Raw genomic sequence first — 14,420 nt, 5'->3', positions numbered from 1 at the left:
ATTTACTAACATGAATGGTCACTGTTTACTGAGGGCTAGGAGCACATTTGAACCAACCTCATTTCACATGTTGGGTGGAAGGAGTGCAAGGGCATGCCGGGGCTCAGAGAGGTGAATGATTTGACTACATCCCCTTGCTGGGTCGTGGCAGAGCTAGGAGTTCAATCTATTTCTGTCCCTCTACAGAATATGGGATCTTTTCACTCTACCCCAAATCCATCTTAATTTGAACAGACATCTCCAGGCTTCTCATAACTAAACTCTGATTTTCTGAAAGATAAGAGTTTATGAGACATAAAAAGAAATTCAACTGGTTAACAGGTTTGGTTTTTTGGGACACTGTCCAACAGCCTTCTTGTGACACACAGCACTTTTTTTAATCTCTTTTTGTCTTTTTGAGCCACACTGGTGGCATATGGAGGTTCCCAGGCTAGCAGTAGAATCGAAACTGTAGCCGCCGGCCTACACCACAGCCACAGCAACACCAGATCCAAGCCATGTCTGCGACCTACACCACAGCTCACAGCAGTGCCAGTGACCTTGACCAGTGATCCCAGTAGTGTGTGCTGGTTTTCTCCATTATACAGTTACTCTTTTGCTCTAGACTGGGGGGAAGTACTTTGAGAACGTGCAGATATCCTGGTTCTCCTTCAACTTTTGCTTATTTATTTTTACTGTGTATCAGTGCATCTTGCTTTCTACTCTTATTACAGTGATGTTCCAATGGTGATTTCCTTTTCCCTTCATCACAAATTTTTTTTAATTCACGAAAAGCAAAGCGACCCATCTCTTTTCTTACTGCAGTTACTACACACAAGGTTTTCGGAAATGATTTGTCAAAAGTACTTTAGACTAAGTTGGCACCTTCTTGATCATTAGAGGTAGATAATAATTTAAATTTTGATAATTCTAAAGATTTTAATAATACTATGTTATAAAGGAGTTCTTTTTCCTGAAGAAAATTTAGGACACTCACTCAAACACAATCTAACCTTTCTGCAGCAAATGATGTGATGTTACATAGACCAGATCAGCCAGTATAAAAATTGTTGAGAAAAATATCTTTACCCTATCAGTTTTGATCCTTCGGTAATTTGCTTATTATTGAGATTAGATGAGGGCCTTCATTCTTGGTGGCATAAGAAGAGTAGAGAGGTATTGGAGCTCCTCTACCCTCACATGGTTCCAGCAGTGCTAGAAGGAGACCCTAGTGACAGTGGCACTGGGGGAGACTTTGAACAGCTGCTCAACAAGTGACCCCCCCCACACACACACACACAGATGACTCCATCAGTCCTGAGCTCCCCTGGGAGGGCTGGGGTGCAGAGGTCAGTTGACAGATTTTCACTGTATCCCCTGTGGTACTAGGCCGCTGCACTGGGGGCATTTATCAAAACACATTTCCTGTTTTCCAGGAGCTCGTATTTTGATATGGAAGCATGATAAGCGTGATGCCCCATCAGTAGGAACGCATAGAGAAATCTCTGTGTACATTAAGCAGGGGACATTCACTTGGCCTGGGGCCAGTGGAGAATGCTGGGTTAGCTGCGAAGGGGGATGGTAGAAAAGCTGGGCTTTAAAGGAAAAGAAGAGGAGGGTTTTGCATTTGAGAAGCATCAATGTTGGTGAGTTAGAGGGAAACTCCGAGCAGGTCACTTGGCTTTATGCAGGAGGGCAGGTTCCATCTGATGTCCGTTTCCTACCCTGCTGGAGACAGTGCAGAGAGCAGACTGGTAGCCAGTGACATGACACAGCTTTGAGAAGAGCCAGTGAACTTGACCTCATGGGGAAGGTAGGCCACCCCTCTCTGCTCTTTCAGCTCACAGAATGCCCCCAACAAAGATGCTTTTAATTGGGAAAGAGCTGTAACACTTCTATAGGTTTCTAAGGGTCATAAATCCCTAGAAAAGATCCTTTTTTTCCTCAGCAAATGAAAATTTGTAACCACATCTTATATAATTGCATAGCTATTTTTCTTGTGCCTATGCTAATATTTCAAGCTAAACAACAGTTAATCCGTATAAATGGATCCATATAAATTGCATATGTGTATCTTCTTTGCCTTCATTTTTTGTTTGTTTGTTGATTGTTGTTTTTTTTGCTTGTTTGTTTTAGAGTTGCACTCCCGGCCTATGGAGGTTCCCAGGCTAGGGCCGAATCGGAACTGTAGCCTCCGGCCTACGCCACAGCCACAGCCACATCAGATCCGAACCACATCTGTAAACTACACCACAGCTCATGGCAATGCTGGATCCTTAACCCACTAAATGAGGCCAGGGATGGAACCCACAACCTCATGGTTCCTAGTCGAATCTGTTTCTGTTGCACCATGACGGGGAACTCCTGGACCCGTTTTTTTGTTTGTTTGTTTGTTTTTTGTCTTTTTAGTTATTTCTTGGGCCGCTCCCTCGGCATATGGACGTTCCCAGGCTAGGGGTCCAATCGGAGCTGTAGCCACCGACCTACGCCAGAGCCACAGCAACTCGGGATCCGAACCGCGTCTGCAACCTACACCACAGCTCAAGGCAATGCCGGATCATTAACCCACTGAGCAAGGGCAGGGACCGAACCCGCAACCTCATGGTTCCTAGTCGGATTTGTTAACCACTGTGCCACGACGGGAACTCCCCTGGACCCGTTTTTAAAACCACGTTGCGCAAACTCAGGGGGAGAAGTTCCATATGCCTTAAGTAGAATGTATTCAAGATATACATTAAATCTCATATAAGTTGGATTTTTACCTTTATTTTGGGAAACATATTCGTAGGTTCTTGTTCTGACATTTTGTAAGCCATTAGAAATTCTCTGGCCCCAGGGTTTCCTTTTACATAAACAGAATTTGAGTTCTTCTTGGAAACTTAATAGCCTCTCCGAAGTACGTCTCATATTTAATAAGATTTTCATTACTTTTACAGACTATATTTCAGTAAATTTACTAATTGATATACAGTGAAGTACCTCAGATCAGACGGTTCTCAATATATTAACAAGGAGGAATATAACATTCCAAGGGGGAATAATGAATCACAAAATTCCTTACTCATAAAATTAAGTAACCCTCAATAAATGTAAATGAACAAAATGATAATGGCTCAGCACTCTGTATTTTCCAAGTGCTTAAAGCAATCTTGTAAATAAGCAGGGACCCCAAAAGGCAAAGAGATTGCTAACATGTGAATGGCTAAATGGTGACATTGATGGCAACTTACATTTACCATGATTCAGTTGGAAGAATTAATTGCTTTGTTCTCCAGGCCGAAAATGAAACTAGTGTGACATTTGCTCAGCTTCACGAAAGGTCTAATACAGACATAAACTCAGTCCTAGGATTTTTTTTTTTTTTTAGGTTATTAAGTTTAAGAAAGTAATAAAAAGGCTGATGTTTTCATTGAGCTTCTTTTGGTCTTTGTCTTAAGATCTCATAGCATCTTTTAAAATACCGCTCTTCCTCTTTTGTCAAAAGATAATAAATTGTTGAAAGGTCTAGAATTATGGAGTTCCCTGGTGGCCTAGCAGTGAAGGATTTGGCATTGTCACTGATGTGGTTTGGGTTCGATCCCTGGCCTAGAAACTTCTGCATGCTGCAGAGGTGGCAAAAAAAAAAAAAAAAAATCTGGATTTGAATTTGCTCTGCTCCTTTCTGGCTACATGGTCCTGGGAAATTGTAAGCCTCTCTAAACATCAGAATCCTTATTGATACACAGGAAACCTAAAAAATAATGTCTGTACAGGTGACTAGCACAACCAGGGGCTTCACTGATATGTGCTCAATCTAAAATATGTGCCGAGGAGTTCCCATCATGGCTCAGCAGTGAAAAAAAAACAACTAGTATCTGTGAGGCCTTGGGTTCAATCTCTGGCCTTGCACAGTGGATTAAGTATCTGGGAGCTGAGGTGTAGGTCACAGATTCGGCTCAGATGCCAAGTGGCTGTGGCTGTGGCTATGGCTGTGGCTGGCAGCCGTAGCTCCAGTTCTACCCCTAGTCTGGAAATTTCCATATGCCATGGGTACGGCCCTAAAAAGACCAGGAAAAAAAAAAAGGGATGTTCCCCCAGCTCCATGAGTCTTCAAGCACTCTGCACGTTAGACAGATGGGGAGCTGGATGGGCTGGCAGCGGGTATAAGTCCAGCAGAGGAGGCAGGAGCAGAGACTAGGATACCTGCACCTCCAAGGCCCAGGATTTCCACATATGGATGCCAGTGGAGGGCCAATAATTCATATTCCGGGTTTCCCACCCTGAGCAGTACACACACACACCATTGGTGGGGTAGGACACAAGACTTGTGGCCAAGAGCAGCATGGAGAGATGCCAGTTGAATCATCCAGTCCTCTGAGTATATTGGGGTCTAAAGGGAAAAAGAGAGCCAGCTTGGCCTCCACCCTTCCAGACCCAATACCTTTTTTAATTCTAAGTGTATTGTAACATCTACTTTTCCCTCCTAAAAAAAATTCATAAATAATATGCCCTGCTAACATTTGTAATTTTAAAAAGGAATGATTCTCTAACTCTAGTATGAGAGAGAAATAAAAGTTAACTACTTTACTATAAGGTAATAGAGGAGTTATCTGGTGGCTTAATGGGTTAAGGATCCAGCGTTGTCATTGCAGCAGCTTGGGTTGCTGCTGTGGCACTGGTTCAATGCCTAGCCCTGGAACTTCTGTGTGTCATGGACATGACCAAAAATACAAAACAAAAAAACCCTAAAAAACAGAAAAGGTAATAGATATTTGTGTATATACAGTCCAGAAATACTACACCACACCCAAGAACCACACCAGAAGGCGTCGTGGTTTCTCATTCTGCCTCATAATGAGTAAGTTTGTATTTAAGAGGACTCAAACGCTGTGGTCAGCCCTTTGTGCCCATACTCGATGTTAGGAATGAGAAGCTAAATAGTGCCTAGGAGTTTCTTTCATGGCCCAGTGGTTAACAAACCCACCTAGGATCCATGAGGACGTGGGTTTGTTCCCTGGCCTCGCTCAGTGGGTTAAGGATCTGACATTGCGGTGAGCTGCGGTGAAAGTTGCAGATGTGGCTCAGATCCTGAGTTGGTGTGGATGTGGTGTAGGCTGGCAGCTGCAGCTCTGATTGGACCCCAAGCTTGGGAACCTCCATATGCTCTGAGTGTAGCCCTAAAAAGGTAAAAAAAAAAATTAAAAAAAATCTAAAAACCAAACAGTGCCTATACATAGATACACACATGACACACACACATGCAATTGGCACTAATGTGACAGCTATAAATGTGGCAGCTGGTTTGGGGAGGCTGTCCTGGAGACCCACATCATCTGTGTGGCGTTGACTGTTGCCACGATTTTTCTGAAATGGTAACAGCTTGATGGTGAGATTCCAAATAAAACAGAGTATAAACATCCTTTGATGTACATGGCAGGTATGTTCTGGAAAAGTCAATGTGTGTTCAAACTGTGCCAAAGAGTTTGATTCTGTGAACGCACGTGAAAGTTTAGTGGGGCATGTGAAGGACTGTGGCGAGCGGACAGCTCCGTGCTGGCCAGGACTGTCATGCACATCTCAGGGCATCTGGCATCCTGGTCCTCATCCTTGGGTTGAGGGCAGCACCCCCATCGTGGTGAAAACCGAATATGCGATCTCAGGTGTCCAGAGCGCTCCCTTTAGATCACAACCTTAAAGGGAAACAGAGATAAAGGTAGGAATCAGTTTCAGGGGTAAATTTAGCTGTCTTAAGAGTGGGCTCTTCAAGAACTAAGAATTCCCACTATTCCACTGGGTTTCTTTGGCTACCCTTTGTTCCTAAAATAAAACCTCCTTTAGAACAAAAGCTACCTTTCCTTGATTTTCTGATTACAAATTGTCTCTGTAACTATTAAGGCTCCAATGTTATGCTAATGATCATTCCGAAATTCTCTGTTTTCCTGGTAGCATTATTTCTCTTCCTGTCACCTTTCCTATGTGCCATTACCTGTCCTTCCTTTAAAGCGTCTAACGCCTTTACTATAATTTTCTTATACATTCCTATCTGTCTTAACCAGTGTTTTATAACAGATCCTAGGTTGCCTGAGGTGGTTTTTCAGGGCCGGGGTATGACTCGGGTTAAAAATGTTCATTATTTCCTGATTTGGTGTGATTTGGGGGGTTGCAGGCCCCTATGCTAGCCTCCATGTCACCTGGCTATGACATTCTAACTCTTTTTCCCAAGTGAAATTCAAGATGTGGCACCATCACCATCGTGATCTCAGGCAGTGCCATGGCCCACATGCCGCCCTCCTGGGACCCTGGACTCCTAAAAGCCCCTCCAAAGTACCCAGGATCCCAGCACAGAGGGTCTAAGACAGCCTGGGTGTCTGCCTTTCAAAATGTCCCATATGGACCTATTTAACACCCATAGCCACTGCTAGTGTCCAGCCAGTTACACCTTGCAGCCTAGGTTTCCTTACTGTCAGCACACATCCAGGTGGTTCTGACTTAGGAGGGCCCAGTGGATGTCCTGCTGGGTCAAAGAGAAAAAAAAGAAAAAAAGAAAGAAAAGCTGATGCCCTCTGTTTTTTATTGGTATCTGCTTATGGGGTGCTTAAGAGATTCAGATCGTCAAGGGGAAGGATAAAAATGACTTGTGACCTACGCAGATACAACCCAGAACCGTAAAAAGCCTAACGCTTTACCCATCACTAAAGGCATAAAAAATCAGCGCTCGTGAGACCGAGACATTCTGTTTCTTTTTTTTTTCCAGCTGACTTCCCAGCATCCTTACGCTGAAGTTTTCATCGGCCGGCCACACGTTTGGACTGTTGATCTCGACAATCAGGAGGAAGTAGAGGATGCAGTGAAAGCAATTTTAAGTCAGAAGGTTGTTTCTTCTATTCCATTCTCCCCATTTGTAACGTGAGCTGGGTTTGTGGACAGCATCACAGCCCCTTTGTTCAAGGAATCAGGACATTTCTATGTCCACTCAACTCTGGAATTAGAAACTAGCCCAGCTGTAGGACTGGCCTGGGGATTTCGTAGATGTCCTGTAAAGTGGAAACCACGCTGTTGACCAGATGTGTGTGTGGATTCTCCAAGCCCTTTTGACATGACACCTGGGTCGTAGAACCTTAAATTATACTGGCATCAGTAACCTCATTATGTCTCTCTCATAGCTCTCTCAAAGATCAGAAAAGATAGACTTGTTCCCCTTGGGGGTGCAGGGGAAGTGAGAAGGATAAGGGACAATGAAGGAAATACTGGGAAATGTTTTTGTATAGCATCTATTTATTTGGCTTTTCTACCTAAACATCTTACAGAATTTTGTATAAGGAACTAACATCTCTGGGCTCTCCTGATAATTCAGCAGACACTTATTAAGTACCTACTGTATGCAGAGCACCCTCTGACCCACTCTAGGGAAAGCTTACTTCCATAAACATAAATGAATCCTCCTCCACCCTCTGCCCTGCCCCCCTGCCCCCCTCTGCCCCCTGCACAGGAAGCTCACCATCCTATAGGGTGGGTCAAGCTCTCTCAACACCAGGGCTGCCTGGGACTCTCCTGGGCACACCCTGCCCTCTCTACCTCTCCTGTCAGAGCATCATGACTCTGTTCTCATTTTCCAAAAGAAGCAGCATAGGCGTGGTTGTGAGGACAGGCTAGAATCAGATAGTTTGGGTTGAAGTCCAGCTCCCGCTGTGGTCCAGCCACATCCCCTCAGGTGGGTACTTACCCCGGAGCTTCAGTTTCCTCATCCCTCATGTAGGCTCATTCCACCTACTTTGTAGGAACTTGTGAGGATTCAATGAGATCATGAATATAAAGGCTTAAGTACAGTGTCAACCTCATAATACGTGTTTAGTCACTGTATTAAATCAATATTAGTATTACATTGTAATAATATTCTTTTTTACTAAAATATAGTTGACTTACAATGTTGTGTTGATTTCTGCTGTACAGCCAAGTGATTCAGTTTTAAGTATATAAACATTCTTTTTTGTAATCTTTTCCATTATGGGTTATCACAGGATATTGAATATAGCTCCCTGTAGGACCTTCTTGTTTATCCATCCGGCATATGATAGTTTGCAACTGCTAATCCCAAATTCCCCATCTTTACCTCCTCCACCCTCCTCCCCTTGGCGACCACAAGTCTACTCTTTATGTCTGTGCGCCTGCTTCCGTTTCATAGATAAGTTCATTTGTGCCATATTTTCGTTTCCACAAATAAGTGATATTATATGGTATTTGTCTTTCTTGTTCTGACTTACTTGACTTAGTATGATCATCTCTAGGTCCATCCTTGTTGCTACGAATGGCATTATTTCTCTCTTTCTGAAGGCTGAATGGTATTCCATTATATATATATATATATGTACCACATCTTCTTTATCCATTCTTCTGTCCATGGACATTTAGGTTGCCTCCACGTCTTGACTATTGTAACAATTTAATATTCTTACTTTTGTTAGTGATAGTCTGGGTTTCCACTGGACTATAAGCTGTGTGAGCCAGAACTATGTCTATCTCACTGCTGTGTTCTCAGGACCCAACGGGTGAATGGCGGGGTGGGGGGTGCAGGGAGAGAGAAAGGAATAGATATTTGCAATCAGTGTACAACAAGGCGGAGTATACTCACTGGCAGTACCAACATGCCAGAGACAGGGGAGTGTCTGTCTTCTCTGCTTCTTATACAGACATTTGCGGGATATAGCATTGAGTTAAATCTCAGAGGATGAGTGGGAATCTGCAAAGCTTAACTGAGAAATAGTCCCAGAAAGATATGAGTTCCAGGATCAGTGAGCGTCAAGGGGAAGAGGCTAAGGCGTGTATCCCAGGAGGAGTAGCCAGTTGGACCGAGTGAAGGGCCGTCTTTCTCCTTTGCAGAGTAAAGGGTATCCCACCCCACTGCCAGTTGCAGCTGACTGAGAACATCTCCCCTGGGAACAAGGGCACTGCAGGGTGTTAGCCGTGTCCCTTTAGAGAGGATGTAGTTGGGGAACTGTGGGGCAGTCGCTCAGAGCACCCCATCAGTGAAGTGTACAGTCTTAGTCCAGCCCTCAATGGTTTAGGGCAGAAATACCCCAGACTCTGGTGGCCAAACCAGAGAGGAAGTGCCTAGTGAGTGTGGTACCACTGGCCACCCCACCATATCTTCCTGCACATCCGATGCTTCCGCACCAGAGGATCCTCCTTGTAGAGATAAAAAGTTCCTCTTTCTTCAGTCTCAGCACCCTTTGGGATATGAGGGCTGCTGATATCTTCTAGGGTTTTTAGGGCTGTCGTAACAAAAAACACAACCTAATAGTTTAAACAACAGAAGTTTATTCTCTCAGTCCAAGAAGCCACATCTGCAGTTCCGATGTCAGCAGGGCCAGGCTCACTCTGAAGCCACTAATGGAGGAGCTTCCTTGCCTCTTCTGCCTTCTAGTGGGCCCAGGTGTTCCTTGGCTTATAGCTACAATTTAATCTCTATCTCTGCTGTCATATGCCATTGTGTGTGTGTGTGTGTGTGAATTTCCTCTCTCTTTTCTACTTATAAAGACATCAGTCATACTGGATTAGGGCCCATCTGAATCCATATGACCTCATCTTCACCTGATCTCAAATAAGGTCACAGTCACAAGTACTGGGGTTAAGATGTGAACATCTCTTTGGGAGGGCTAGAGTTCTAGCCACAGCACTGAGGTAGGTGTGCACGCCCTTGAAAATGAGTAATTTAAAAGCAAATGTTGAGGCAGAAAATCTTGCATCATAGAGTCCAAAACTTTTTAGGTTATAGATCCCTTTTGTTAAACAAAAGTCTCATGGGAATGCCCAATGCATAAAGCCCTGAGGAGGACACTGAGTTCTGTCCACTCCTCCATGAGGCTGGCACTGTTCACTGCATGGACCCTCAACTGCTCCACATTTTAAAACCCTGATCAATCTTTTCCCCAAAATTATTTAAGGCCACTTGAGGGGAGAAAAAAAAGTAATGATAATAAGTAGGTGATCCATAGGGAGAACCTCTTTCTATACATCTAGAATCTCTCTGTTCATGTCTGTGAACCTTGTTTAATCCTTCTGCAGATAAGAAAATGAAGGTTTGGGACATTAAGTCATTAACCTAAGATTGCACAACTAGTCAGTAGTAGAACCTGGATTGAAACTAGTACTTTTGAGCAGTTTATTAAAATAATATAAAATTTTGGAGTTCCCGTCGTGGCACAATAGAAACGAATCCTACCAAGAACCATGAGGTGGCGGGTTCGATCCCTGGCCTTGCTCAGTGGGTTAAGGCTCTGGCGTTGCCGTGAACTGTGGTATAGTTTGCAGACGTGGCTCGGATCTGGTGTTGCTGTGACTGGTGTAGGCCACCAGCAACAGCTCTGGTTAGACCCCTAGCCTGGGAACCTCAATATGCTGCGGGTGCAGCCCTAAAAAAAGACAAAAAGACAAAAAAAATTTTAAAAATGAAATAAAATTTAAATAGAAAAACAACAAGAGAAGTAAAGGGAAAGATGGGAAAGAGAGAGGAAGTAAGGAATGAAATTAATACTAAACTATTGTCATTATAATCCTTATGCTTGTTGTAAATGGGTCAGAAATTTGATGCCAAGCTTTTCTCATATCTAATTACAATATTTTAAATTACATGACACTCGGCCTTCTCATTGTGGTTCAATGGGTTAAGAACCCGACTATTATCCATGAGTTTGTGGGTTCGATCCCTGGCCTCGCTCAGTGGGTTAAGGATGTGGCATTGCCACAGCTGCAGTATAGGTCACAGATGTGGCTTGGCTCCCACGTGGCTGTGGTTGTGGTATAGGCCAACAGCTGCAGCTGTAATTTGATCCCTAGCCTGAGAACTTCCATAAGCCTCAGGTGCAGCCCTAAAAAGAAAGGAGAGAGAGAGAGAGGGAAGGAAAAGGAAAAAAAAAATTACATGACACTCAAAAAAGCAAGAAAGCATGAACCCTATTGAAAGAGGACATCAATAAAGCCAGGCTCAGAGATAGCCCAGATGTTGGAATTATCAGACAGTGACTTTAAAATGCTAAGATAAATATATTAAAAGTTTTCATGAAAAAGGTGGACAACATGTGAACAGATGAGGGATTTCAGGAGAGAGACGGGAGCTTTTTTTTTTAAGAAGCCAAATGAAAAAATGCTAGAACTGAGAAGTACAATATCAGAAATGAACTCTTTCTGTGGGCTTATCAGCAGAATCTACACAGTACAGGAAAATAATCAGTGAAGTTAAAGACTTATTAATAGGAATTATTGAAATTAGAGAGCAAAGAACAAGATTAAAAATGAGCATATAAGATCTGTGGAATGATATCAGGTGGCCTAGCTTATGTGTAATTGGAATCTCAGAGGAGAGGATGGCCAGAAGAAATATCTGTGGAAAGATATTGGCTAAGAATTTTCTGAAATTAATGAACGATATAATGAATGATAACAATCTACGGGTCCTAAGATCTCGGTGAAGCCCAAGCAGGGTATATATGGAGAAAAACACACTCGAATGCATCATAGCCAAACCGCCAAAAATAAAAGATAGGGAAAATAATCTTGAAAGCTGCCAGAGAAAAATATATTAGATTCAGGAGAATAACAATATGAAAGACCACTAACTTCTCAGGAGAAATAATGGGGACCATAAAAGGGTCTGCAGGAGCCAGGATGCATAGGGCCTTTAAGCCACAATAAGGGGAGTCCCCATCGTGGCTCAGCAGTAATGAACCCAACTAGTATCCATGAGGATGCAGGTTCGATCCCTGGTCCCACTCAGTGGGTTAAGGATCTAGCTTTGTTGTGAGCTGTGGCATAGGTCTCAGACATAGCTTGGACTCCACATTGCTGTGGCTGTGGTGTAGGCTGCCAGCTGCAGCTCTGATTCAAGCCCTAGCCTGGAAACTTACATATGCCACAAGTGTGACCCTAAAAAGAAAAAAATAATAATAATAAACCTTGATAGGGATTTTGGATTTTATTCTAAGTATGATGGGTAGTTTTGAGCATGGGAATGACATTTGAAGTCATCAGGAGAAACTACATGAAGTAGCTGACTTAAAACTCTAGTAGATGGAGGAGGAAGGATTCAATCCCTGGTCTTCTGGTGCCTTCTAAGACCATTTTTTATTGAACGATACCAAACCACCTGTCACGTGGGACCATAAAGGGGTTAACTGAATTCCGAGAGCTGTTCCCTCTAGACTTGGAATGCTGAGTGATGCTAGAGGAGACAGGAAATCCCACCAGAAGGGATAAGCAACAGTCCTTTTCCATGAAGCAGGATGACCAAGCACACTCCCCCTGCTTCTCCACAACCAGCCCCACTTGGGATTCTCAGTGACTGGTGTGATTTCAACATTCCCTTTCATTTCAGCCTCAAAGAGGCCTTCACTTGTTCCTGAGGATTGTCATGCATAAAACACTTTCTCTCTCTCTCTCTCTCTCTCTCTCTCTCTCTCTCTCTCTCTCTCACACACACACACACACACACACACACACACAAAATCTTTGTAGTAACTCCAATATCAGAGGTATCCACTACTCGTTATTCCTAAAGCCAGGGTCTGTAGAGCTTTCCCACACACAGCACCGTCCACACCAGGATGGCTCATGGAACTCACTGGCAGTGGTGGCTTAAGAATACAATTTTTTTTTTCTTTTCTTGTATAGGAAAATTGGCTCCTTATCTTTTAAAACAGTGCATTGGACACAAAGCAATTAGCGAGTCAGTATCCCTTTGGTTATACTGGGGTTGGTCAGTAGAAGAACACAGGAAGAGCCATTTTTCTATATTTGTTGTATGAGCCCTTTGAGTTAATTCCCTTTCATTTCTAATGGATGCCGTTTGAAATATGTTGTAGGAATGACCATTAAGTATTCAGTATGCTTCCCACCACATAACTGGATCTGATGATTGCGTGATAGATGGCCACCAATGTTTATCTCACTCTAGAAATTCTACGTATCTCCTTATCAATGATCCCAGTATTGTTGGTCTTTTTGTTGGTGGTAGTTTTGTTCCTTCTTATCTTTCCACATAGATATGGAAGGAAACACATATCTAGGTCAATTAGAGAAAGCTCCTGGAATCACCCATGGATTAAGTAAATAAATATTCCTTGAAAGAAAAGAAAAATTCTACCTTTGGTATATAGGACTGTGGGTTAGAGAAGGCACAGCAAGTGAAAAGCTTGAGATGAGAAGATGCAGGACTGGAGTATGTAAGTCAGTGAAAGTATTTTGAGCTCTTCTGAGGTGAATATCTAGGAGCAAAAGGACCTCAGTTCAAGCAACATGGTCCTACCCTGATACTACAGTACTTACAGCTCAGCCTCTTTTGGCTCTGTCTGGATGAATGTGGGCAGGGATGGCTGAGGTACAACCTCTGTGATGTGTCATCTAATTATTCATTTGAGGATGTGTTATGAAATTAGCAATCATGGTTGAAGAAGGTGTCAAATGTAATGTGTGAATCAACAGACAAAGGAAACAGGAGAGGAGGCCTGGAGACCAACTGCTTGGCTGCCCTCAGAGGGGTGTCTTCTTTGTCAGTTGTCTGATTTTCAGCAGACTTCAAATCACAGCTATCCAGGTCTCCACCCTGTGAATTTGAGACAGGCAGGTATAGACTTGAGGGAGATGGTGAATGTTATGACAAGTGTTCTTGGGCTCTCTGAAGCTCTAACAAGCTGTCTTGCTGCTGGTTTTTTCCCTCAGGAAATTTCCATTTCAGATTGGTAATGCAAGCTGGCTGCCCCTAAGACATAGGTCTCAGTGCTGGCACAGGCATTGCAGAGCACCAGCCCACATTTCCCCCCCCCCCCCCGCCACCCCCTGCCTGGGTATTGATTGAATTGCCTCTCCCACTCCAGTGAAGCACCTTCTATATTTCTTGCTACCCTCAAATGAAGTCTAGGCTCCTCAGAGGGGAAATTTCAAGGCTTTTGTGATAATCTGGTGAGCTGTCTCACCAGCTGCCATAATCCTAGTTCTCTCCCCCTCTGTCCTTTCCTGTCTAGTCTCCCACCGTTGGCTCCACTTGGAACATCTTCCCCATCGTGGCCCTCTTCAGTCTTGGCTTACTGGAATCACAGCTGGCCTTAAAAGCCCAGCATGAGGGGAAGTTGGCCCTGACCTCCTAGCCACCTAGGACCCTCTAGCTGAACTCCCTGTGATCCTTAACCACTCTGTTTTTGCACCATGAATTCTTGGGGTACAGGCTTACCTATTAATACAAAATAAAGCTTTTGTCACTGTCATGGGTCCTTAAGCCTCTCATTTTCAGGTCAGGGAGCATGCATGACTCACCAGATGTTTGTGGTTCCAGCATGTGCCAGGATGCTCAGCATCAGGATGCAGACAACCCAACAGCCATAGCCCCTGCCCCATGGAGCTTACACTCTAACTAGGGACGCTCCCCCACATTTTACTGAATGCCTACCATGTGTTAGACACTGGACTAAGCACTT

At 43.7% G+C, this 14,420-nt stretch overlaps 1 protein-coding gene across 6 annotated transcripts in view; it reads left to right on the top strand.

Moving 5' to 3' along the window:
* The window catches only part of MGAT5 (alpha-1,6-mannosylglycoprotein 6-beta-N-acetylglucosaminyltransferase), a 364,486-nt gene that overhangs the window by 329,834 nt on the left and 20,232 nt on the right, over positions 1–14,420 (top strand). For all 6 annotated transcript variants that reach the window (XM_047772070.1, XM_047772068.1, XM_047772067.1 and 3 more), the window contains one exon: positions 6,713–6,829. In XM_047772070.1, coding sequence (XP_047628026.1) covers positions 6,713–6,829 — 117 coding nt within the window. The remainder of the gene's footprint in view (positions 1–6,712; positions 6,830–14,420) is intronic.

Source organism: Phacochoerus africanus, chromosome 3, assembly GCF_016906955.1.
Source record: "Phacochoerus africanus isolate WHEZ1 chromosome 3, ROS_Pafr_v1, whole genome shotgun sequence".
Taxonomy (NCBI): Eukaryota; Metazoa; Chordata; class Mammalia; order Artiodactyla; family Suidae; genus Phacochoerus; species Phacochoerus africanus.
This window is presented reverse-complemented; position numbering and strand designations above follow the sequence as displayed.